Genomic DNA, 27,070 nt, shown 5'->3' on the forward strand with positions numbered 1-27,070 from the left:
AAGAACAGAGACTGAGAAGACGAGGAAAGGAGCTGCCAGGAATAGAATCCTGTCACTGCATCGGAGACACTTAGTCACAGCCCTGGCCGAGAGACTCACCTTTGCTCCGAGCTGTTTCCTACCAGCTCCTGCTCCCCACTCTCACCAAGCAGCTTCTTCCCACCCTCTGCCTGCCAACATTACTGCCATTCCTGCCTGTAGGCCTCCTAGGACTGGAGCAGACAGAGCAGCTAGAGAAGAGGGGACCCAGCAGTGTCAGGAAGCTTCCCGAAGATGTTGGCAGGCTACACAGCCGGGCTCCATCCTCAACTCCCGGGAATGTGTCACCAAGCCAGGGCCAGGACGAGGAGTACCAGAGACTCCTGGCTTCAAGCTTGGTGCTGACACTGTGCCTTCACTACCTGCTTCTATTTTTATGACCACACTCTCCTCTTGCCACCCCCTCTCTAAATGCCTACAATTCAAAACCTTCTTTACCACCCAGGAAAACGGCTAGTATAATGTGGGTGCTTCCTTAGCTTATGTATGAAGCTTTCTCACATTGCACTGTTCTTTTCTTCTCCTTTTCTATAATAAGAAGGAGTCCAGGTCCTAGTTTACCCCTGTTGTCCCAGCATAGTTATTTATACCTTCCCTTTCACTCTCGGAAGTGCCTGAAAATATAAATATGACACCTATGGATAAGGCTTCTTCTATTAAAGCTGATCACAGAAGCATATTTCCTTTTCAAGATGGTAAGACCAGACAGCATGGGACCAAAGGCAAAACATATGATTTTTTTTTATTCGTTTTTGTCTTTTTAGGGCCACACCCATGGCATATGGATGTTCCCAGCAACTGCCAGCCTACACTACAGCCATAGCAACAAAGGATCCAAGTTGCATCTGCGACCTTACACCACAGCTCATGGCAATGCCAGATCCTTAACCCACTGAGTGAGGCCAGGGATCGAACCCATGTCCTCATGGATACTAGTCGGGTTCCTTACCACTGAGCCACAATGAGAACTCCCCAAAACATATGATTTTGGATGTTGAGAAAAAGCAGTGGTAGAGGTCTTCCTCTATCCCTCAACACCTAAGTAATCTTCCCCAGAAGCTTCTTGGAAGCAAATATCAGTGTCTGCGACTTGAGCCCAAGGAAGTTTTGGGAGATTTATGATCATAGGGAGAGTTGAAAATGAGCTCTAAATGTTCAGTGAGAGAAGGGCCTAGAACAGTAAAACTACAGGCTAAAAAAGATTCCGTCACAGGACAGAACAATTTTTGTTTAAAGAGAAATTGGTATTGATAAATGCAATACAAAATAATTCAGAATTAGTATATTTAATATTTCTCTAGTTTGATATCTTTGACTTTGATGATTAAAATAGTTTATTAGGTTTACACTAAACTTTACTGAAGAAGTCCTATTCAGAAAACCCCAGATTGGTTACTGTAAACATAGAATCCCACACTGAGATAGCTTAGTTTAAAGATCATATATAGAGATAAACTTTTTTTTTTATTTATTTTTCTGCTGTACAGCATGGGGGCCAAGATACACTTACATGTATACATTTTTTTCCACCCTTTGTTCTGTTGCAATATACGTATCTAGACATAGTTCCCAATGCTACTCAGCAGGATCTCCTTGTAAATCCATTCCAAGTTGCATCCGATAACCCCAAGCTCCCGATCCCTTCCACTCCCTCCCTCTCCCCTTGGGCGGCCACAAGTCTATTCTCCAGGTCCATGATTTTCTTTTCTGTGGAGATGTTCATTTGTGCTGTATATTAGATTCCAGTTATAAGTGATATCATATGGTATTTGTTGTGTGGCTCACAACCTAACTACTCAGCGTGGCTTCTATAGAGATAAACTTTTAAATTGCTGTCCTTATTCCTGGGATTAGGTAAAGGGAAGGAGAATGACAACTGCACAAGTCTGGAATAGAAATGATACAAGGAGAATTGCCAAAAAAAAAAAAAAATACCCCAAATGCCTAAAATGCATCTCTTTTTTTCTTTTTTGGCTGCACCCATGGCATATGGAAGTTCCCAGGTCAGAGATCAAACCTGCGCCTCAGCAGCAACCCCAGTCACTTCAGAAACATCACTAGATCCTTAACCCACAGCGCCACAGCAGAAACTCCAAAAGTATCTTTTTTTGAGGAAAAGAGGGGAAAAAAGGGAAAAACTAACATTTTTTGAATTATTATTCTAGATACCCAACATGCTATTTAATTCAATTCTCAAAACATTCCCATAAGGTAGGTATCATTTGTACACTTCCCAGGTTCAATTCCATTGTTCAATTTTCCAGATGAGAAAATGGAAGCTATTGGGTGGTACCTCCAGGCCTCAAACTCAGGGCAAATGATCTTACCCTGAGACCCACCTCCCCATCAGACAGTCCAAAAACTTTGTTGCATGCCACCTTGACTCTCCACCCATCACAGGACCCCACAAGCCTGTGAAACAGCCAGAGCAACATAGGTAGCTTTGAGATATTACAAAAGCTTGCAATCTCATAAATTTAACCAAAGATGTTTCACTCTGTATAATTACCATCCTATAAGACTGATCCTAAAACCAAAAACAGGGAGTCTTTTAACTGGTTTTCCCTTCTTACTGCTTTCCCATTTTCCCCCCTTACCTCCTAACTTCACAGCACAGAGTATGTACTTAACCTCAGGCAAGCTGGCATAAAGCAATGTTGCCAGGGGCATGGAGTGATGCTGGCCTCTAAGGAAAACTGAAATTTTGTGGGAGCTTTTTTGATTATTACAATGATTGTGTGATGTCACTGGCATTTGGGAGAGATGAGAGAGAAGAGATACTATATCAACTTCTGTGCTCAGAGAGCCTCAGCCCAGTAAAGAGCTATTTGGCACTCTGCATAATTTTCATATGTTCTGCTAGAGATTCATGTTGGGAAGAAAAAAATCTCTATATATTTATGACATCTATATGCTATAATAAAAATATATAAACTACATATATATGTATGTATTTGAAGTGTAGATCCTAACTCTTTAACAGATAAAGAATGTTTTGTTATGAGTTTTCCTGGATTGCAATCATGACGTAAATCAAAGAAAGACTGCCTTACTTGTGTAGGACCAAGAATTGTTCATTTCAGAAAATCAAGTCACTGACAGCAGTGTTATCCATGTTATTTGAATTTTCAACACGAAATACTTAGTCTGCTCCTATTATTGTTACATAATTCCGTGAATATCTACAAATATCTGTCCCTTATTTCAAAAGGTAATATATAACAGAGTCAACCACATTGAGTTAACTATCTTCGTATTCTTATTCTTTTAAAATCCAAACTTTACTCACTATGAGTAGGTACAAGCACCTGACCATTTTATTATGTCTAAGATAGTTTTCCCAAGTATTTGCATTGCAATTCATATTTGTTTCTAATATTACTGTTGAGGAATATATTAATTTTTAATTATGTGTATAGGTAGGTATTATTGTTTAAATTTTCACTTCAGGAAAAGTAGAAGTGGTGCCACAAAATATTTGCTCTTACAGGGGAACTTTGGGTCCCCTAAGATTAAGAGCCACTTGGGTAGAGGAAAGAGCTTTGGGGTCAGGCAAATATAAAAGACATCTCTTTGGACTGCATGACTTGTTTACTTCTGTTCTGAGCTCCAGTTGCCTCATATACAAATTGAAGTCATTTCTTGGGGTTCCATTAAGAGCTGCTATTTTAGACAAGATAGCACAGATTAAATGGTAATGGTAGGTATTCAACAATAATTTCCATCTCAATGCTCAAGCTATGCATCCCTTCCCTCACGTACCTTTATAGAAAGGCAGGAAAATTAAGATAGGAAAGGGGAATTTAGAGACGACAGAAAGAGAAAGGGAGTAACAAATCATGATCAGTCTCTAATACCTAAATACATCCAGACACTAAGACACTGCTAGTATCAAGTGAAAAGTGTCAGGAGATTCAAGTAACATGCTGGCCCTGGGTCATGAAGAAGAGTGGTGTCACACAAACACTGTTAGGAACACTGCTGCTATGTATATGTAAATTGCTGCTGGAATGGATGCAGAATTACCATTTCCTCAACCTTGTTACTGTGTATCCCTTTAAGACCACCTGAAGTTAACACTGCAACTTGAGAAGCTGTGACCTTTGTATACTGAGAAGTAGAACCTGCATTTAGCCATTTTTTAAAGAAGCAGGAACTCTTGGAGTTCCCACCGTGGCTCAGTGGTTAACGAATCCCACTAGGAACCATGAGGTTGCAGGTTCGATCCCTGGCCTTGCTCAGTGGGTTAAGGATCCAGTGTTGCCATGAGCTGTGGTGTAGGTTGTAGACGCGGCTCAGATCCTGTGTTGCTGTGGCTCTGGTGTAGGCTGGCGGCTACAGCTCCAATTGGACCCCTAGCCTGGGACCCTCCATATGCCGTGGAAGCTGCCCAAGAAATGGCGAAAAAGACAAAAAAAAAAAAAAAAGAAAGAAAGAAAGAAAAAGCAGCAGGAACTCTTCCTCTGCTTGTGCTTTGATCATCTCCAGGGAAATTTTTATACAATAGCCAATATACATTCTGAGTGCTGAAGTTCTTGAGCCTCTTATCCAATACTTACCAAAGGTCAGATATGTTTCTAAAAGGCAAATATTCTATCATTGACAAGGGCTAAAGTCCCTTCTCGCTTTTCACTTACCTGTAGAAGCCATAAGACCTCCCTGGCATTTGTCATGTCCAAGCTTCAACTTTCTACTCCACATTTTAATACCAAAACTTCAGAATACTCAGCACACCTCAAGCAGAAGGATTAGATATTTTTGATCCCAACCCAGAAAAACAGTGATAGTCATCCACTCCTAGTTGGCTTCCTCTTTATCTCCTCAAGCACAAGCCCAAAGGTATTTGTTACTTCTATCTGAATAAGTAATGTCAAGGAACACCTTTAGATGCACCCCAATGTTCATAGCGGCGCTGTTTACAGTTGCCAAGCTATGGAAGCAACCTAAGTGTCAATCGAAAGATGAATGAATAAAGAAGATACAATATGTATGTATGTGTACAGATACACACACACACACGGTGAAATATTACGCAGCCATAAAAAGAATGAAATAATGCCATTTGTAGCAACATGTGTAGACATGGAGGGTATAACGCTATGTGAAATAAGTCAGACAGAGAAAGACAATACTGTATGATATCACGTATATGTAGAATTTTTAAAAATACACAAACTAATAAAAATAACGCACACATACAAAGACTCATAGATATAAAGAAAAAACTATTGGTCACCAGTGGAGAAAGGTTGGGGAGGGGCATGATAGGGATAGGAGATTAAGAGGTGCAAACTACTACATATAAAATAAATAAGATGGCCAAAAAGGACATGAAAAGATACTCAACACTGCTAATTATTAGAGAAATGCAAATCAAAACTCAATGAGATATCACCTCACACAGGTCAGAACCGCCATCGTCAAAAGGTTTACAAATAATAAATGCTATAGAGGGTGCAGAGAAAAGCAAAACCTCCTAAACTATTGGTGGACATGTAAATTTGGTGCAGTCGCTACAGAAAACAGTAAGGAGGCTCCTTTAAAGACTATAGAATTACCATATGACCCAGGAGTCCCACTCCTGGGCATATATTTGAAGAAAACCATACATTCTAAAAGATACATGAAACCCAATGTTGACTGCAGCACTATTTACAATAGCCAAGACATAGAAGCAACCTAAATGCTCCTCAACAGAGGAATGGATACAGAAGGTGTGGTACATATACACCATGGAATATTACTCAGCCATAAAAAAGAACAAAATAACGCCATTTGTAGCAACATAGATAGACCTAGGGATTATCATACTAAGTGAAGTAAGTCAGATAAAGACAAATATCTTGATATCACTTATATGTGGAATCCAATTTTTTTAAATGATACAAAAGAACTCATTCATACAACAGAAATAAACTCGCAAATTTCAAAATCAAACACATCATTACCAGAGGGGAAACCATGGCAGCGGGCAGATAAATTGGGAGAATGAGATTAACACACACACACTACTGTATACAAAACAGATAACTAACAAGGACCTACTGTATAGTAGAGGGAGGTCTGCTCAGTGTTCTGTAATAACCTATATGGGAAAAAAGGATGGATATATGTATATGTATAACTGATTCATTGTGCTGTACACCTGAAACTAATACAACATTGTAAATCAACTATATTCTAATAAAAGTTTTTAAAATAAAAAAAATAAAGGCGTTCCCACTGTGGTGCAGTGGGTTAATGATCTGGCTTGACCTGTGACGTTGCCAGTTCGATCCCTGGCCCGGGAATTTCCATATGCCACAGGTATGGCCAAAAATGGGGAAAACAAGTTTTTGGTTTTTTTTTTTTTTGTCTTTTGTCTTTTTGTTGTTGTTGTTGTTGTTGCTATTTCTTGGGCCGCTCCCACGGCATATGGAGGTTCCCAGGCTAGGGGTTGAATCGGAGCTGTAGCCACCGCTCTACACCAGAGCCACAGCAACGAGGGATCCGAGCCACGTCTGCAACCTACACCACAGCTCACGGCAATGCCCGATCGTTAACCCACTGAGCAAGGGCAGGGACAGAACCCGCAACCTCATGGTTCCTAGTCGGATTCGTTAACCACTGCGCCATGACGGGAACTCCGAAAACAAGTTTTTAAATAAAAAAAATTAAAATAAGCTACAAAGATATACTGTACTACACTAGGAATTTAGCCAGTATTTCACAATAACTATAAATGGAATATAACCTTTAAAAAATTGTGCATTATGTTGTATACCTGAAACTTACCTCAACTATACCTCAATAAAAAAAAAGGGACATTTCTGGTTACCTTAGGTGATGCAGGTTCATCATAACAAAACACAAGGAAGCAAAAGAATCACAGGAAACCATTTTAGAAGAGACAGTCTTCTTGGAAATTACTAAAAATTGGCTCATTGTAGGGAGTTCCTGCTGTGGCTCGGCAGTAACAAACCCAACTAGTAACCATGAGGATGTGGGTTCTATCCCTGACCTTGCTCAGTGGGTTAAGAATCCAGTGTTGCTGTGAGCTGTAGTGCAGGTCATAGACATGGCTCAGATGCTGAGGTGATGTGGCTGCGGTGTAGGCCAGCGGCTGCAGCTTCAATTTTGACTCCTAACCTGGGAACTTCCATATGCTACTATAAAAAGAAAAAATAATAATAACTTTTTTCTTTTCTTTATTTTTTTTTTTTTTACAGCCATACCTGTGGCACTGAGCAAGGCCAGAAATCAAACCCATGTCCTCAGGGATACTGTGTCATGTTCTTAACCCACTGAGCTACAACAGGAACTTCCAAATAATTTTTTGCTTTGCTTCTACTATCATCTCTGAAAAAAAAGAGAAGAAAAAAACCTTGCCTCTAACTCCTGTTGGTGGAGCACTCCTTACTCCTTCTGGTGTGGCACTGCCCAAATCAATTTTTGCTCAAATATATTCTTAATTTTAATATGCCTCAGTTTATCTTTTAACAGAAATAACAGGGATAGACTAGAGGAAAGATTTCCAGGGAAAGGGAAGAACAGTGGATAAAAGTCAGAACCTAAAAAGGTCTCATGTTCTGTATAGGATATGGAAGATGCCTGCCATGCCCCTGATTCAAGAAATCTCAGAGGACTTGCCCTGCCCACCATCCCCTCCAAAAGGGCTATCCTATCCACTGCTCATCTGCACTTTGTACCACATGACCTACAGACTGGCCCAGACACGAGCCCGACCTACAGGCCAGAGGGACCTGCCCCATCTGTCCTGTATCCTGACCACCACCAAAGACTCTCACTCTCAGGGAGATCAAATTAGAGACAGGAGGATGCGGGTTCAATCCCTGGCCTCTCTCAGTGGGTTAAGGATCCAGCATTGCTGTGAGCTGTGGTGTAGGTCACAGGCATGGCTTGGATCCCGTGTTGCTGTGGCTATGTGTAGGCCAGCAGCTGTAGCTCTGATTTGACCCCTAGCCTGGGAATTTCCATATGCTGTGGGTGTGGCCCTAAGAAAACCAAAAAAAAAAAAAGAGAGAGAGAGACAGACAGGAGGGCATAGAAAGTACAAAGGCAAAGAACCAAGAGACAGAGAAGGAAAAGGCAGTAAGGGCCTTCAAGGAGCAACGTCAAAGGATGAAAGGAGAGAATCAGTGATGAACAGAATGAGAAGCAGGGAGGAGTTCCCGTTGTGGCGCAGCAGAAACGAATCCAACTAGCATCCATGAGGATGCGGGTTCAATCCCTGGTCTCGCTCAGTGGGTGGGGGATCCGGCGTGGCCCTGAGCTATGGTGTAGGTTGCAGTAATGGCTTGGATCCCAAGTTGCTGTGGCTCTGGCATAGACTGGCAGCTGTAGTTCCAATTCAACCTCTAGCCTAGGAACTTCCATATGGCACACGTGCAGCCTTAAAAAAAAAAAAAAAAAGAGAGCGAGCAAGAGAGAGAGAGAGAAATAGGGAGAGAGAGGCAGAGTTGTAAGGTGAAGGACAACTGGCCTTGCTCTTCGTTCTCCAGAGTCTAAAGCTAAGGCTCCCTATCCCCCCGAAATTCCCGCATGCCCACCCCACCCCTCACTCCCCCTGCATGGCATGATTGATGTCCCAGCTGCCCATGGAACCTGGCTGCCCGGCTGCAGGGCTGATCCTGAACTTCCTCACCTCCTTGTATATCCTAAGATAAACACATTCCCACACACTGCCCCAGTTAACCTGAGTGTCTCCAACTCTCACAACCTGTAAGAGGCTCCCAGTTCACTCGGGATGGCTGAGGGGTGGGAGCGGGTGAGGGATGGTAAAGGAGCCACCATCTGAGTACCAGGTAAAAGAGGCTTGGGGAGGAGTTGAGCCCTGCCCAGAGGTTCAGACTTGATTTTAGAGTGGTTCACACACCTGCTGGGCAGCTTATAAATAGCAAACTTATTGCTAAAACTTATAGCACACAAAGCAAGCCTTATGCATGTCTTATCTTCCTGATAGCAATGAGGCCTATATATGGCAGCTGGCAAGACTTTCCTTCCACTCCTCAAAATGAGTCATGGTTTGGGGATTTTTCTTTTCTTTTCTTTTTTTTGCTTGAGCTTTTCATATGAAAATGAGGCTGATGTTCATGAGGAATAGTAAGCATCCATAATGATTGTAGTATATTTAGAATCTGTCAGATGGTCCTGAGCAATTATGCAGAAACTACCATTCTATTTAACGTAAACCAAACTTTAAAAAAAAAATAGCAAATAGAACGATGGACTGTGTTTCAACTTTATAAAACACCAGTCAGGGAGTTCCTGTTGTGGCTCAGGGGGTTAAGAACCCAACAGAGTGTCCGTGAAGATGTGGGTTCGGTCCCTCTTCGATCCCTCACCTCACTCAGTGGGTTGAGGATGCAGCATTACCATGAGCTGCAGCATAGGTTGAGGATGCGCCTTGGATCTGGCATAGCTGTGGCTGTGCCATAAGCCAACAACTGCAGCTCCGATTCGACCCCTAACCAGGGAACTTCCACATGTTGAGGGTGTGGCCCTAAAAAGACAAAAAAATTAAAATTTAAAGAATAAATAAAACACCAGTCAGGGATCATTCCTCTACCGAAAAACACTTGAGTTATTCTTCCTGCCTACAGAATTTGTAGGTAATTTCTCCAAGGACACCTCCAAGGACATTTGTAGTCTCATTTTTCTCTGTATCTTTAGCTCCATCTCCTACTACATCCATTATCTTTTTTCTTTTCTTTTTCTATTTCATCATCTACTTTTATTTATTAAACTTTATAGAGCAGCTAAGCCATCTAGCAACTCTGAAAACAAGATTTAAAAAACAAACAAACAAAAAAACCCTCCCAGCCCTCAAAAAGAAGGAAGTAACTAGATTTAATACAGTGTGTTAATGCTGTGTTAAAAACATGCAGTAATGCAAAGCTCAAAAAAAAAATGCAGTAAAGAGTATCAAATATAATCTAGATTGGCAGATTCACAAGGTAGGCTACTTGGAGGAGGTGACAATTGAGACTGGTGAGGTGATTAGGAGCTATCGGAACGAAGTAAGAACATCATGAGAAAAGGCAAAGAGGAAAGAAACAGTTATATATTCTGGAATAAAAAGGGGACTGTTAGATGAGACCAGAGCAGTGGGTCCAGGGCAGGACTATAGAGGCAGGCAGGACCAGGAGACATTGTTTGGCTAGTGGGAGTTATTTGTAAGTGCTGTAGTCTCAGTGTTTGTGTCTCCTCCCCCAAAACTCAGAGGTTGAAATCCTAGTGTGAATGGGTGGGGTCTTTGGGAGTTGCTCAAATTATGAGGGTGGAGCCCTCGTAAATGGGATTAGTGCCTTATCATAGAGGCCCCAGAGACACCACTGGCCTCTTCCACCACGTGAGGACACAGCAAGTTGTTTGCCAGTGATGAACTAGAAAATGAGCCTTCACTAGAAGGTGAGCATGTTGGCACCTTGATCTTGAATGTCCCAGGCTCCAGAACTGTGAGCAAGAAACTTTTGTTGTTTATAAGCTACCCAGTTGGTGATATTTGGTTATAGCAGCCTGAAAGGAATAAAGACAGTAAGTAACCGGGAGCCTTGTAGGTTTTTGAGACTGGTATGATCACGGCATCAATATTAAAATAGAAGATGGGGGAGTTCCCTTCATGGCACAGTGGTTAACAAATCCGACTAGGAACCATGAGGTTGCGGGTTCAGTCCCTGCCCTTGCTCAGTGGGTTAAAGATCCGGCGTTGCCGTGAGCTGTGATGTAGGTTGCAGACGTGGCTCGGATCCCACGTTGCTGTGGCTCTGGTGTAGAGCGGTGGCTACAGCTCCGATTAGACCCCTAACTCAGGAACCTCCATATGCCATGGGAGCGGCCCTAGAAAAGGCAAAAAGACAAAAAAAAAAATAGAAGATGGGTGGACTCAGGGAAACCACAGTCAGGGTACCCCTTTATAAGCTGCATTATAATAATCCCTCAGTGCCTTCCAACCAAAAACCACCAGCAATTATCATTTCCAGTTTACTGTTTCTTGCAACAAAGGAGACACACACCTTGGGAAGAAGGTCTGAGTAAGAGAGTGCTGGTAAGGATGTGAGCTTGTGTGAAATGAGGTTAGCACAGCACGTGGGGGCAATTTTATGATTCAGTGTCTTAGTAAACCTATCCTCAAGATGGGAACACCTGTCAAATCTAAAACTATGGCTGGGAAAAGGAGCCAAGGTCATTACATCAGGCCAGACCAGGGATGCCTGGTCATTTTTATAATTTGAACTACGTGCTTTTGTCTCTGTTCAGACATGATTACAGAGTAGTCTTATTTCTGTCTGATCCATCAGTTATTTCAAGAGGCCTTATCTGAAGTTGATGTCCTAGAAAATCACTTATGTCCAACAGGAAACCACCAAGGCCTGCCTGTGAGTGTCAGGCCAGCACCCAGATGTCAGGAACTGACTTTCTTTCTCACACTCTTCCTACTCAATTTTGTCAGGCTTGCTTCATAATCCTCAGATGTCCATGGTAAAATTCTCACTGAACTCCCGATGCCTTGATTTGGGGGTGTGCGTTTGTTTTCATTTTTCCTAGGACAGCAGTATACAAATCACTGAGCCCCATGTTGCTGTTCTTTCCGGACTTCCCATTTCTGAACCAGAAAGACACAGTTTGACTTGCCAGTTATCTGCACTTCTGGAAAATGACGGCGTCTGCAGCACAGTTCGTGTCCTCCAGAAATGCCACAGAAATACAGGATATCGACTCTCACAAGGGCTTGGTGCTGGTACCAGCAAGGTGGGAAAAGCAAACAGTTTCAGTTTCTGGAAAGCTTTACAAGGTAGCACTCCATACACAGTAACTCACCCAGGAAGCATTTCCGCTTGCAAACAGAACTTCAAACCTCATAATTTCTGCAAGTGTAGACACACAAGCATTTGATACAAATAACTTTTACTTAGCTTCCAGGTCTCCACATTTTATACTCTTACCACTCCCCATTCAAGATATGAGTGGTGGGAGTTCCCCGTTGGCCTAGTGGTTAAGGATTCAGCACTGTGGCTCAGGTTTGATCCCTGACCAGGGAACTTCTGCATGTCACAGGTGCAGCCAAAAAATATAATATATCTGAGTGATGTCCCGCTACTCCAGCTGTTCCCTCCAAGAAGTGCTAGTCTCTTTCCTCGCACTACAAAATGTTTTAAATTGTTTGGGGTTGGTAGATGCAAACTACTACTAAGCATGAGGTCTTACTGTATAGCGCAGAGAACTATATCCAGTCTCCTGGGATAGAACATGATGGAAGATAATACGAGAAAAAGAATGTAGGGGGGGTGTGGGTGTGTGGGGAGGTGTGTGTGTGTGTGTGTGTGTGTGTATGAGACTGGGTCACTTTGCTATACAGAGAAATTGGCACAACATTGTAAATCAACTATACTTTAATAATAAAAATTAAAACACCTATATAAGATACCACATTGTAACAAGTACTAAAGCTTTATGCCAAAGTTACAGGATTTTGAGTATTGTATTTGTGAGGAAGCTTTTATTCAACAACAACTTTGAGCTCTAGCTATAATTCAGGTACCGTTCTAGGCCCTTGGGGATGCATCAGTAAACAAAATAGACAAAGTTCTTGCCTTTGTGGAGCTTATATTCTAATTCTTGGGAGAGGAAAAAAAACAATAAACAAAACAAGTTAAATACACATAGGGTGTTAGTATGCTGTGGAGGAAAAAAGGAATAAGAGGGTGCTATAATTTTAAATAAGATGATCAGCCCCAGCCTCACTGAGAAGGTGACATTTGAGCAGACCTAAGGAAGAAGGAGTTCCCACCATGGCTTAGAAGTAACAAATCTGACTAGTATCCGTGAGGATGTGGGTTTGATTCCTGGCCTTACTCAATGGGTTAAGGATCAGGCGTTGCTGTGAGCTGCGGTGTACGTCACACACACAGGGTTTGGATCTGGCATTGCTGTGGCTGTGGCATAGGCTGACAGCTGTAGCTCTGATTTGACTCCGAGCCTGGGAACCTCCATATGCTACAGGTGTGGTCCTAAAAAAAAAGACCAAAAAAAACAAAAAAAGAGGAAGAAGGAAGAGCATTCTGCAAGAAGTAGTTCTGGTAGAGATGAGAGCCAGTGCAAAAGCCCTAAGGCTCCAGAATTCACGGAATAGCCAGGAGGCCAGACTGGGTGGAGCATAAGGACCGGTGATGTTAGCGAGGCAGCAGGACCTGTGACCATCATCAGGCTTTGGCTTTTGTTCCAAGTGAGATGAGGAGCTATCAGAGTTCTGAGCAGAGAGATGAGATACAGAAGGTATTTTACTGGAGACCACAACTGCTGTGTGTTGCTATAAAGGAGAAATGAGGGAGTTCCCATCGTAGCACAGTGGTTAACGAACCAGATTAGGAACCATGAGGTTGTGGGTTTGGTCCCTGGCCTTGCTCAGTGGGTTAAGGATCCCACGTTGCCGTGAGCTGTGGTATGGGTAGCAGATGTGGCTCGGATCCCACGTTGCTGTGGCTCTGGCGTAGGCCGGTGGCTACAGCTCCAATTAGACCCCTAACCTGGGAAACTCCATATGCCGCAGGAGCAGCCCAAGAAATGGCAAAAAGACAAAAAAGAAAAAAGAAAAAAAGAAAAAGGAGAAATGAGGTAACAGGATAAGGGATGCAACAGGTGGCAAGAGGTTTTTTTGTTGTTGTTGTTGTTGTTTTTAGGAGAAATAATACCCTGATTGTATGTTGAATACATGACTTGAAATGAAAATCATAATTCTTGACATTTCTGCTTCCCAAGTGCACTGTTTATTTTTTCCAAGTACACTGCTCTGTTTGACTGCTTTATATATTGAAAGAGATGGACTACATTTTCTTTCTTTTCTTTCTTTTTTTTTTTGTCTTTTTGTCTTTTTAGGGCCGCACCTGCAGCATATGGAGGTTCCCAGGCTAGGGGTCTAATCGGAGCTACGGCTGCTGGTCTACACCACAGCCACAGCAGCAATGCGGAATCCGAGCCACATCTGCGACCTACACCACAGCTTATGGCAACACCGGATCCTTAACCTCCTGAGTGAGGCCAGGGATTGAACCCACAACCTCATGGTTCCCAGTCGGACTCCTTTCCGCTGCGCCACAATGGGAACTCCAGGACTACATTTTCTTTATTCATTCCTTCAATGGACTACTTAGTATCATATCATATACAAAGTAACATAACCAAATCAAAGTTACTAATTTCAGAAATGTATAGTTTTCAGCTTCTGGACATGTAACGTATCTGACTACAAAAGTGATATCTTTCAAAATCACTAAAGCGCACTTTCAAATTCACTCTTTTCCCATAATCTTTCTTCATTGAGGGAATTAAAAAGACATGTCATGACACAAACTACCTGTCAAAAAATTACAACAGTCAAAGAGTAAAATTCCTCTTCAACAAATTTTATGACTACAGCTCAAGAGTTTAGTGATCAATTCATTTATGTATCCTGAATATTTTATTTATTTATTTTTTCTTTTTTTGGCTGACCCTGAAGCAAATGGCAATTCCCAGGCCAGGGAGCGAATCCAAGCCACAGCTGCAACCTACACCATAGCTGTGGCAACGCCAGATCCTTAACCCACTGCACTGGCTGGGCATCCAACCAGCACTTCCACAGAGACAAGCCCACAGTGGGAACTCCAAGTATCCTGAATATTTTTTAAAAGGCATTAAACTTTCTGTAAATTGTCCTCCCAGCCTTTATAATTTAACAGGTAACTCATGTTAACAGTTAACATTTATGAGTTAACAGTCTTTTTTTTTTTTTTTTTGTCTCTTTAGGGCCGCACCCACAGCATATGGAGGTTCCCAGGCTAGGAGTCTAATCGGAGCCGTAGCCACCGGCCTACGCCAGAGCCACAGCAACGCCAGATCCAAACCTCGTCGGCAACCTACACCACAGCTCACGGCAACACTGGATCCTTAACCCACTGAGCAAGGCCAGGGATGGAACCCGCAGCCTCATGGTTCCTAGTCAGATTTGTTTCCACTGAGCCAGGACAGGAACTCCGAGTTAACAGTCTTGTAGATGCTGTTAGGTTTCTTTTTACTGAATTGCTCATTTAGCTGTTTAGAAAAATGACATCAGCTCTAAGATATTTTTGCATAATTGGTCTTTTGTTTCAAGGTAACAATTACAGACTGCACCCTGCAAGCAATTCCTAGGTTTCATTAAGTTCCTCCTTCAGAACCAGGAAATAGGTGAAGCCCATATCATCAGTTTCACAACAGCCATCTTTTTGAGGCAGTATTTTGGTGAGTCTGAAGCTTTACTTGAAAAGATCATTTGTTTAAAAATGAAGTCTTGCTGGATTTCTATTTGAAATTTGAGTGCAGTTAAAGAATCCACAGCTGCTATGTAATGAACTTGGAACTGGGAAATCTTGATTCGAATCCCAACTCTGCCCCCCAGCCAGTCCAGTGACTCTGGGTAAGCTGCGTGACTTCTCAGAGCCTCACGTAGCTCAACAGTAAAATACAAAGAACACTAGCCTCAGGGCTCTGATGAGGATGGAATGAAATGACTGCCCTGTAGACTTACATGCCTCGCACATTCTTGGGTGCATTACAGACTCCCGGTAAATCTGCCTGGTTCAGGTTGAGCCAACTCCTTCCCTTTTTCCCTCAGCAGAGAGAGTATAGCTCTTCATACAATGCTATCTGTATCCTTCTGACCACTTCTCTAGAGGAAAAGCAGGACTGCTGAGATAATCATATTAGGGAGGGAAATGGTTTGTGTTTTCTCCATCAACATCTCAAAAGTTTACACCGTTACTCCTCTTGCTGGGGGAATGGGATGAGAAATGAGATCCCACTGGAGTGCATTTTATTTTAATAAATTACTTGTTTCAGAAGTAACTATTGAGGAGTTCCCGTTGTGGCTGAGGAGTAACGAATCTGACTAGGATCCATGAAGACTCAAGTTGGATCCCTGGCCTCACTTAGTGGGTTAAGAATCTGGCAGTGGTGTTGTGAGCTGTGGTGTAGGTCACAGATGCAGCTCAGAGCTGGCATTGCTGTGGCTGTGGCGTAGGCCAGCAATTACAGCTCTGATTCAACCCCTAGCCTGGGAACTTCCATATGCTGTGGGTGCAGCCCTAAAAAGACAAAAAAAAAAAGTAACTATTGAGATACTTTGACATTTACTATGATGCTCAATACTTTATCCTGATTATACTTAACTCTTTTAAATACAAATGGAAAATCTCCATTAATGTTGGCTATATGCATAAACATACTAATATATATCTAGAGTTATAAAAACTTATGAACTTTGATAAAACGTATCAAAAGACCTAATGTTTATTTTATCTTGAAAGTTTAATTCAAGTCAGTGTGTTGGAAACAAAATGCTGAACATGGTTGCCCAGCTATTTCTGAGACACCCTGGAAAACTTAGGAAGCAATATAGCAATATAACTTCATGGAATCTGGAGCCAGGGAAAAAAAAAACAAAAACAAAAACCTGATTTAAACCCAGGCTCTGCCACTTATTATGTGTAATTGTGAAGCTCTTTTGAACCTCAGAGTATTAGTTTCCTATCTGTGAAGCAGAGCTAATAATAATATATCTCAGGGATTAAGTAAATTGAATAAAGTCATGCATCTAGAGGTCTGAATAATATCACATTATGAGGGGGAAGACTTAAAGCAAAGAAAAGTAAATTTTGGAGTCCCTGGTTATCACAGAGACCTTATAACTTAAAGCTGTCAGTTAAGAATGCTAACAAGCTCCAAGTTTAAATAACAGCCCAGTTCGTTGTTGTTGTTGTTGTTTTCTTGCTAGCTATGGGCCAATCACATTGTAGATCAGCCCCCCCCCATTCAACTGTTAGATAGTAATAATATTAGTTACAATTTGTTAAGCACTGACCATACACCACACAATCTGATAAGTTTATATATGAGCTCCAGTCTTTCTTTTTTTTTTTTTTTTCTTTTTTCCCCTGGTCTTTTTAGTGCTGAACTCATGGCATATAGAAGTTCCCAGGCTAGGGGTAGAGCTGCAGCTGCCAGCCTACGCCACAACCACAGCAACTCCAGATCCTCCAAGCTGTCTGCAACCTACACCACAGCTCACAGCAAGGCTGGATCCTTAACCCAATGAGTGAGGTCTGGGATCGAACCAGCTTCCTCATGGATACTAGTCAGATTCTTACCCGAAGGAGCCCACAATGGGAACTCCTGAGCTCCAGTCTTTACAATAATCCTTCAAAGCAAACATTCTTATCTCTATTTTACAAATGGCTGAAACTGAGAGAAGTTCAACTTGTTCAAGGCCACCCAGCTAGCATGTGGTAGAACCTGCATCCATATCCACATTTATCAGTTTCCAAATCCTGTCCTTAAATTACTCAATGAACTACCCGCCACCGACCTCTCCCAGAGGGTATACAAGAATGTTATTCCTGCAAGAGTGCCTTTTTTTTTTCCCCAGGCCACACCCACAGAATATGGAAGTTCCCATGCTAGGGGTCAAATCGGAGCTACAGCTGCCAGCCTACACCACAGCCACAGCAACACTGGTTCCTTAACCCACTGAGTGAGGCCAGGGATGGAACCTGTATCCTCATGGATCCTAAGCGGGTTCGTTAACTGCTGAGCCCTGGAAGAAATGCCAAGAATGCTTTTTGAATTGAAATGTCCTATACAAATGTGAAGTATTATTGTTAATACTCTATTATCAAGATAAGTAATTCACAGAATGTGGTTTTGATTTGCCCCTCAGTGCCTGGGAACCCTTGAAGAACAAAAGATTAGCTTCAAGGTCTCTTTCACCTCCTCTTGGAATTTTGCCATGGCCTCAATTTTGCTTGACCCAGCTGATAAATGACATTAAAGAACAGATAGCCAAATGCTGCTCTGTGCCACTCAAAGGCAGCTCTCTGCGGTGCTCACAAGTCCAGGGCAACAAGATTTGGTGCTTTTCCTTGAAATGTGGACAAACTCTTTTCTTGGGCTAACTTCTCACCCTTGTTCATTGGCAGTTAGCTTGGTAAGTGTAAATAAAGTGGTCGACACAAATGTCCACACAAATTAGTGCTTTGGAAATCAGCCCATCCTAAACGCTAGTTCCAGGCACACATGCAATCGACCTAATCAAAACAAATTTCAGTCCCTTCTCAAGGATACGGTGTAAAATTCAGAACTGCTTTCCCCTCTGAAGGTTGGGTTAACTAGTCCCTCGGAGTTAAATTTAACTCCTTCGTTATCCACCCTTGGAATAATAAGCTTCTTGGAAATACCAACGTGTTGATGCGAGCGAGACATGGCACAGGAGGGGCAAAGCAAGGCTCGGTTTGATATCACCTGGAAGGCACTCCCCAGCCGCCCCAGAGCTGGAGATGCTCTGCATGGTTCTCGCCCCAGCGAAGGAAGCAGGAGGGCAAAGTCCAAATAAAGTGAGGGCGCTGAAGGCGCCAGCCGCTGAATCTGGAGCTACTGGAGCAGGCTCGCGTGCATGCGGAAGAAAGGTAGCCCCCAGGCTCCCAGAGGCCGGAAATGAGACTTTCTCTGGTCCTGGGACTTACCGCTTCCCTTCCCAGTAAGGGCTTCTCGCTCCCCATCCCGCTTCCTACCTCGGGAACCGGGAAGTGTAGCTCCCGCAACAGCGGCCAATTTAAGGCTCCCCGGCTCCAGGGAGGGGCCGCGTGAGGCTGAGCCCCTGGCGCTTACCTCGGACGGCGAGATCTCAAACACGCCCGCGATCTTGGCATAGAGCTCCTTGATGCTGGAGAAATCCTCTACTCTGCCCGTGGCGCTGCCGTGGGCCAGCTGCGTGTGGAAAACCAGCCTGCGGGTGGGCACCGTGGGGTGGGGGAGGCTGCTGCCAGCCGCATCCGCCTGCTCGCCCTCCACCAGCCGAGAGGTCTCCTTGCTCTTGGGTTTCTTCTTTCTCAGCAGCCCCAGGGGCATCTTGCCTGGCCGAGGGCGGGCAGCTACCTGCGTTCCGACTGCTGCCTCCTTGGCCTGGGCCCCCGGACTTTGCGCTAAGGGCCTGCTGGCTAGGGGCAGGTGCAGCCTGGGCTGGGCCAATGGCCGAGGCGCTTCCGCCTGGCCCCGCCTGGCCCCTCGTGGTCAAGGCCCCCTCCTCCTCTGGGAGGAGCTGCACCTGCACGCAGAGCAGCCACCTGCCCGCCCTCTTGATGGATGCGGGAGAAGGAAAGTTGGACCCTCAGGACAGGAAATGTTGCCTACCATTCCAGTTCTGCAAGAAATAAACCTTCAGCCACTGCCAGCTGCCCCCATGGTGTGGCCTGAGGGGAATTCAGGAAGGAGAAAACGAGGAAGCATTCTGTGCTTTGGTTATTGGCCCTAGAAGTTAAGATGCCTATCGAAGGAAAAAGTGCAAAGAGTCCTGACGCGTGTATCCTCCCCTACTGAGTATATTTAGGGCAGAAATGCACTAAAATCTTAATTTGAGATATCTGTCCTTTATGATTAGCTGTAATCTTTTGATGTTTCACAACATGGTTTTGTGGGGGAGGGGGGGTTCCCAACCAAAACTCCTGTACTTTCTGGCTTCTCCCTTACCCCTTCAGAGTAGTTCCTCAGAGCTATCTGAGAGGCTGTCTCTTTGGGTATAGCCCTCAGTAAGGTCCCCAAACGAAACTTAACATGACATTTTTAGGTCATGCGGGTTCAGTTGATAACCTATTCCCAAAACTCATCTCCTGGCTTCTCTCCCTCCTTTAAAAAATGGCTCAATATCTATAGAAGCCTTAGGGTGCTGATTCTACAGAACAGCATATCTTAGAATACAAAGATGCTGGCCCCTCTGGTGATGGTCAAAAATGTGTGATAGGCACTCACAATGATTGGGCCATATACCTTCATGTCTGTACACTGGGGTAAGAATTTGTGTGTGTGTGTCTTTTTAGTGCTGCACCCACGGTATATGGAGGTTCCCAGACTATGGATCAAATCGGAGCTGTAGCCGTTGGCCTACGCCACAGCCACAGCCACGCCAGATCTAAGCCACATCTGTGACCTACACAGCAGCTCACAGCAACACCATATCCTTAACCCACTGAGCGAGGCTAGGGATCGAACCCGCATCCTCATGGATGCTAGTCAGATTCGTTTCCACTGAGCCACAGCGGGAACTCCTGAGTATAGGAATTTAAATGGATGACAATCTCCATCTTTCTCATCTGTACCTTAGACACTGCAAGGCAGAATTGGAAGGGAAAGTTTTGAAATTAGTGCCACACTGAATTCATAGTCAAACACCCTTAGCCAAGCCCTCAGCCACTCTCTGTAATTGTTTTTACTTTTTTTCCGGGCACTTTTCTCTCCCAAATGTTCAGCACTCTCCCCAAGTGATTTGCTCCACCTCCTACCTCCTTGATCTCTCCAGAAAACCTTGTCTCTTATTCTACAGAGGAAGTGGAGGACATTCAGCATGACCTTTGATCTCCCTCAATGCTCCCATCCTTGAGGCACCCACCTCCCTTCTCCAAACTCTGAAGAAATCTCTTTATTTGACTTTCGTTCTGATCTCTTCTTTCCTCAGGGATCTTTGCGTTTAAGCCACCTGTCCATTGCCTGTCTTTCTCCTCCCTACCTGGTGCCACTCACTGATAGTCAAATGTCCCAATCCGTTACATTGTTTTCAAGTCCTCGACCATTCTGTCCCTTCAGTTACCTCTGCATTGTCACCACAATGTGAAACAGTCTTAATTTATTAACTGCATTTCTCCAATTCCCCCCTTTGGTCTCAGACTCACTGTGAAATGACTTTGCCCCCATACTCTACTGAAGTTGCTCTGACTATGGTCAGCACTTAATCATAAGATGTGATATCTCTTTTCTTTTCTTTCTTTCTTTTTTTTTTTTTGTCTTTTGTCTTTTTAGGGCCACTCCCATGGCACATGGAGGTTCCCAGGCTAGGGATCCCATCAGAGCTTTAGCGGCTGGCCTACACCACAGTCACAGCAACACAGATCCAAGTGGCGTCTGTGACCTACACCACAGCTCATGGCAATGCTGGATCCTTCACCCATGGAGCAAGGCCAAGAATCAAACCTGCGTCCTCATGGATGCTAGTTCAAATCGTTTCCACTGAGCCAGAATGGGAACTCCCTGATCTCTTTGCAGTCTTTATCTTACTTGACCTTCTGGAGCATCTAACTATATTGGCTATTTTATTCTTAAGTCACACCTCTGTTTTGACTTCTGCCTAATGAAATAAAAATGCATGTGAGAGCTGTGAGTTTCAGTTTTATTTAACTGAACTTACAGAGAACTATAGCCTGGGAGATAGCCTCTCGGATAGCTCTGAGGAACTGCTTGGAAGAGGTAAGGGGAGAGGTCAGTATACATGTGATTTTGGCAAAGGGGTACATGCAACCAAGCACACAATTCAGTAGAATGTTGCTACTAGTCATGAGGCACAGATATCTTAATTAATAGTTTTAGTTCTTTTCTAAGTATGGGAAGATATAAGAATCCAGATTTATGGAGTTCCCATCAGGCACAGCAGAAACAAACCCAACTAGGAACCATGACATTGCAGATTCAATCCCTGGCCTCGCTCAGTGGGTTAAGGATCTGGTGTTGCCATGAGCTGTGGTGTAGGTCGCAGACACGGCTCAGATCTGGCATTGCCGTGGCTGTGGTGTAGGCTGGTGGCTACAGCTCTGATTAGACCCTTAGCCTGGGAACCTCCATATGCCACGGGTACAGCCCTAAAAAGCAAAAAAAAAAAAAAAAAAAAAAAGAATCTGGATTTATAAAAAAAGTCTCCTGAAAATAGCCAACCATCTGAAGGTTTGTTCTACCAGTTTTCCCAGAGCCTCTTTCCTAATCTCTGACCCGAACTCCTCTTAGGGTGTGTTAAATGTCCGTAGCTACAGTGGCAAATAACTCAGTCCTTACAGAGTGGGTGGCAATTGACTTCCTTCAGTTGGCAGTGTGCCCTCATGGTCGTAAACTCCACTGAGATTTGAGAAGCATTTAATGACCATTTTGTCCCACAGTACTAGGAATGCTCATTCCTAGGTCAGGCCAGTATTTCCTTGACAGACCACTCAATGTGCCAGGAAAAGATTTCCTCTTTTTGCTTCTTCCCATATCTAGAGTTACACTATTAAAGTCATCAATCTCATATAGAACTATCTATTTGGTCAATCAATTCAAGTTGCCTAGTCAACATTTTATTTGAAGTTCGGTCACACATTTGGGAATGCAAGAAACAACAATCTTGTAAAATAGGCAGAATACATGTCATATAGTTAGTAGGTCATGAGTAAGAATTCAAGCCAAGAGGGAGTTCCCATCATGGCTCAGTGGTTAATGAATCCGACTAGGAACAATGAGGTTGCGGGTTCAATCCCTGGCCTCGCTCAGTGGGTTAAGGATCCGGCGTTGACATGAGCTGTGGTGTATGTCGCAGACGTGGCTCGGATCTGGCATTGCTGTGGCAGTGGCGTAGGCCAGCGGCTACAAGTCTAATTAGACCCCTAGCCTGGGAACCTCCATATGCCGCAGGTGCGGCCCTAGAAAAGGCAAAAGACAAAAAAAAAAAAAGAATTCAAGCCAAGAACTTCCATTAGGTGCACCTAGTATATTCCCAGGTCATCTGACCCAGTCTATTCTGTACCAATCCCTATCTTTAAAGATAATGATATATTGGTATTGTTCATAAGGCACCCAGCCCAATTTCCTAGTGTTATGAGGCTGATTATCCTTAGTAGGGCTTAATTGTTCCCAGCATAAAGGGGCTTTTAAACTCAAATGACTGTGGCCTGGTGTTAACCATATAAATCCATCCCATAATTGAGAGAACTTATATTATTTGATTGAAGTTTAGCAGATAGCTCTGATTGAGCTTGAGTAACTTTATAAAAAAAATTCTCAGGAGTTCCCGTTGTGGCTCAGCAGGTTAGGAATCTGACTAGTATCCATGAGGACTCGGGTTTGATCCCTGGCCTCACTCAGTGGGTTAAGGATTGGGTGTTTCCATGAGCTGTGGTGTAGGTCACAAACATGACTCAGATCTGGCGTGGCTGTGGCTGTGGCATTGGCAGGAAGCTATAGCTCCAATTCGACCTCTAGCCTGGGAACTTCCATGTGCCTCGGGTATGGTCCTAAAAAGACAAAAAAAATTTTTTTTAAGGCCTTTTTGTCCTTTTTTTTTTCTTTTTTTCCTCAGTCTCAGGAATTGGAGATGGTCTAGATAAGCTATGAGTTCCTGAGGGTCCTAATAGAATATTTACATCTCAAGACACAGAGAAAAATGTAAGATTCTCCTAGAAGGACTTGTTTCCTAAGGGTCAGAATTCTGAAAAAAAAATGTTTTATCAAACCAGCTTTCTTGAACTTAACTGTATATGCCATAAAGGAGCCCCATCTTGGCCATTTTAGTGGCAAGATTTCCTTTCATTCCCAATTAAGTATGTGCTTGTTCAGTGTAAGTTTTCTATGTATATACACCTGGCTGAGGTGTTGGTTGGAGGCTGGCTTCCTTATTTTATTTTATTTTTTCTTTTTAGGGTCGTACCTGCAGCATATGGAATTTTGGGGCTAAGGGTCGAATCAGAGCTATAGCTGCCACCCTACACCACAGCCACCATGCCAGACCTGAGATACATCTGCAACCTACACTGCAGCTTGTGACAACACCGGATCTTTAACCCATTGAGTGAGGCCAGGGATCGAACCCACATCTTCATGTATACTAGTTGGGTTTTTAACCCACTAAGTCACAACAGGAATTCCAGAAGCTTGCCTTCTGATGCTCCTTATTTAGGAAAGACATCAGGCCAGCCTCCCACTTAATCACACAATCCGGACCACTCACGGTCTTTCAATTGACCAAATCTCAGTGTCTTTCAACTGGGCTTCCCTAGTATCTTTCAACTGGGGGGCCAGGTATCTGTTATACACCACCAAATAAAACTTAGGATCATCAATCAATAGTTGGAAGATCCAAAAACCCGACAGGGCTTACTCGAACTTGTCTGGACTTGCTGAAGTGGTGGACAAGCAAAAGGGGCCCTGCTGCTACCAAAGCTCTGAATACAGCAGAATTTAGGCAAAGGAGAGAAGTCTACTCTGGGCCCCTTCATGGTCACCAAATCTGGTCAACTGAAATAAAAATGCACAATGTAAAAGCTATGAGTTTCAGATTTATCTGGAGACGTAGGACTATAATACAAGAGACAGCCTCTCCAATAGCTCTGAGGAACTGCTCAGAAGAGGTAAGGGGGGAAGTGAGTATACATGTCATTTTGGCAAAGGAGGTATGTGCAACCAAGCACATATCTCAGTAGAAGGTTGCTGCTACTCAAGAGAAACATTTTTTTTCTTTTGGGGCTTCGGGGGGGGGGGTCTCTTTTATTTTATTTTATTTTTTTAATTTTATTTATTTATTTATTTTTGTCTTTTTGCCTTTTCTTGAGCCGCTCCCATGGCATATGGAGGTTCCCAGGCTAGGGGTCTAATCGGAGCCATAGCCACCGGCCTACGCCAGAGCCACAGCAACGCGGGATCCGAGCCGCGTCTGCAACCTACACCACAGCTCACGGCAACGCTGGATCCTTAACCCATTGAGCAAGGGCAGGGACCGAACCTGCAACCTCATGGTTCCTAGTCAGATTCATTACCACTGCGCCACGATGGGAATTTCCAAAAGAAACAAATATTTTCATTAATGGTTTTGGTGCTTTTCCAAGTATGGGAAGACGCAAGAATCCAGTTTCACGAAAAATTTCTCCTGAAAATATCTACCTATCTGAAAGCCTGTCCCAAATGTCAGTTTTCCCAGAGCAGAGTGCCTTCCTCCTGATCTTTGCCCTGAACTCCTTTCACAGTGGGTTAAAAATCAGCAGCTAAAGTGGCAAATAACTCAATCCTTGAAGATCCAGATGGTGACTGATCTTTTTTAATTGGCACTTCCTTATGTGTTTCCAACTTTGCTAATGGCTACTCTCCAGGAACTGTATTCTCCAAAGCTTTTTCTCCTTGGCCATCTTGTCTTTTTACTCTGCATGTTCTTCCTGAATGACCATATCTATTCTTCTGGTTTCAGCTGATGTTGTTGACCTCCTAATTTGTATCTGCAGCTCAATCTACCAGAAAGGGAATATACTGCAGGAAACAAATTGAGATTGGACAAACTCACCCTTTCCCCTAAAAGATTCTTTCTTTCTTCCTTTCTTCCTTCCTTCCTTCCTTCCTTTCTTTCTTTCTTTTTCTTTCTTTCTTCCTTTCTTTCTTTCTTTCTTTCTTTCTTTCTTTCTTTCTTTCTTTCTTTCTTTCTTTCTTTCTTTCTTTCTTTCTTTCCTTCCTTCCTTCCTTCCTTCCTTCCTTCCTTCCTTCCTCTCTCTCTCTCTCTCTCTCTCTCTCTCTCTCTCCTGGATCACATACTCAATGGTCTAAACCAGGCATCTTTGAGTCATCATACCAAATATTTTCCTTTTCCCACACCTCTCACATCAATTGAGTCCTGAAAATCTATTTTTCAAATTAAGGTTAGCGGAAGCTCCCATCGTGGCTCAGTGGAAACAAATCTGACTAGCATCCATGAGGACCAAAGTTCAATTTCTGGCCTCAGTCAGTGGGTTAAAGATCTGGCATTGCTGTGAGCTGTAGTGTAGGTCGAAGACACGGCTCAGATCTGGTGTTGCTATGGCTCTGGTGTAGGCCAGCAGCTATAGCTCCAATTTGACCCCTAGCCTGGGAACCTCCCTATGCCACAAGTGTGGCCCAAAAAGACAAAAAAAAAAAAGGTGGCTCAAATTAAGGTTAGCAGGTGTACAGGGGGAGAGGAAGGGAGTCTATCAATTCTTTAGGACAACTTAACATTTTTTGTGTTTATGCTTCTTCAACTTAACAAATTAATATAAACATATTCTGATTCATCTTCTGGTTCCTACTCTTTAAAAACGGAATACTGCTACAGGATCTCAAGGCTTAAATTTGTCATTGTATTTATGACTGCTATAGCACCAAATAACATTACCTTAATTGTCTTGTACTAATGAGAAAAAAGAAAACCTATTAAGTACTGTACATAATGCATTCCCATCAAATGGCTGCCAAAAAATTACAAAGTATCATATGAATGAAAAGCTCACTGAGGTTCCCACTCTGGCTCAGTGGGTTAAGAACCCACCTAGTATCCATGAGGATGCAGGTCCAATCCTTGGCCTCATTCAGTGGGTTAAGTATCCAGCATTGCCACAAGCTTTGGCATAGGTCACAGGTGGAGCTTGGATCTGGTGTTCCTGTGGTTATGACATAGGCTGGCAACTGCAGCTCTGATTCAACCTCTAGCCTGGGAACTTCAATATGTCATGGGTACAGCCCTAAAAAAAAAAAACAAAACTCACTGATGTTTGATTAAGAAGACAAGTAAGTTATCGTAAGGTATATGGCAGGTACATTATCAATATCTATGCATGAGGTATGAGGGATCAGTACAAGGGAACACAAGAGGGTGTGAAATTAAGAAAAACTTCAAAGAGAAGAATGCCTTTAAGCTATGTCAAATAAAATATCACTGTATAAACAGGGCAAAGGTATTAGCATAGAGCGGGAAGGTTGGATTCTACAGCCTTTCAATTCCCTTTTTTTTTTTTTTTTTTTTTTAATGGCTGAACCTGTGGCATATGGAAGTTTCCAGGCTAGGGGTTGAATCAGAGGTTCAGCTTCCAGGCGGCACCACAGCCACAGCCATAACAGCACCAGATCTGAGGTGCATCTGTACCTACACCACTGCTCATAGCAGCACCAGATCCTTAACCCACTGAAGGAGGCCAGGGAGCGAACCTGCATCCTCACAGACACTATGTCAGGTTCTTAACCTTCTGAGTCACAATGGGACCCCCCAGCCCCTTTAATTTCTAAATCGTATTTTTCTTTGCCTAGAAAGTGAAAGTTTCTCTCAAGGCCTACATCATGTTCACCTTTACTGTAAAATCTCACTTAAGGGTGCTAAATGTTAATTATACCTCAATAAAACTGGAAGAAAAAGTCTCTCTCAAGGAACCAGTTGTATCAGCCATTGCAACAGAAGGAAATA

The 27,070-nt window shown here is 43.3% G+C and overlaps 1 protein-coding gene across 1 annotated transcript in view; it reads right to left on the reverse strand.

Annotated features, from left to right (window-relative positions):
- Positions 1-19,077, reverse strand: part of GIPC2 (GIPC PDZ domain containing family member 2) — an 83,919-nt gene extending 64,842 nt beyond the window's left edge. Inside the window, exon 1 of the mRNA XM_047794305.1 lies at positions 18,718-19,077. Coding sequence (XP_047650261.1) covers positions 18,718-18,957 — 240 coding nt within the window. The 5' untranslated portion in view covers positions 18,958-19,077. The remainder of the gene's footprint in view (positions 1-18,717) is intronic.
- Positions 19,078-27,070: the final 7,993 nt, after the last annotated feature.

This window comes from Phacochoerus africanus, chromosome 8 (genome assembly GCF_016906955.1).
Source record: "Phacochoerus africanus isolate WHEZ1 chromosome 8, ROS_Pafr_v1, whole genome shotgun sequence".
Taxonomy (NCBI): domain Eukaryota; kingdom Metazoa; phylum Chordata; class Mammalia; order Artiodactyla; family Suidae; genus Phacochoerus; species Phacochoerus africanus.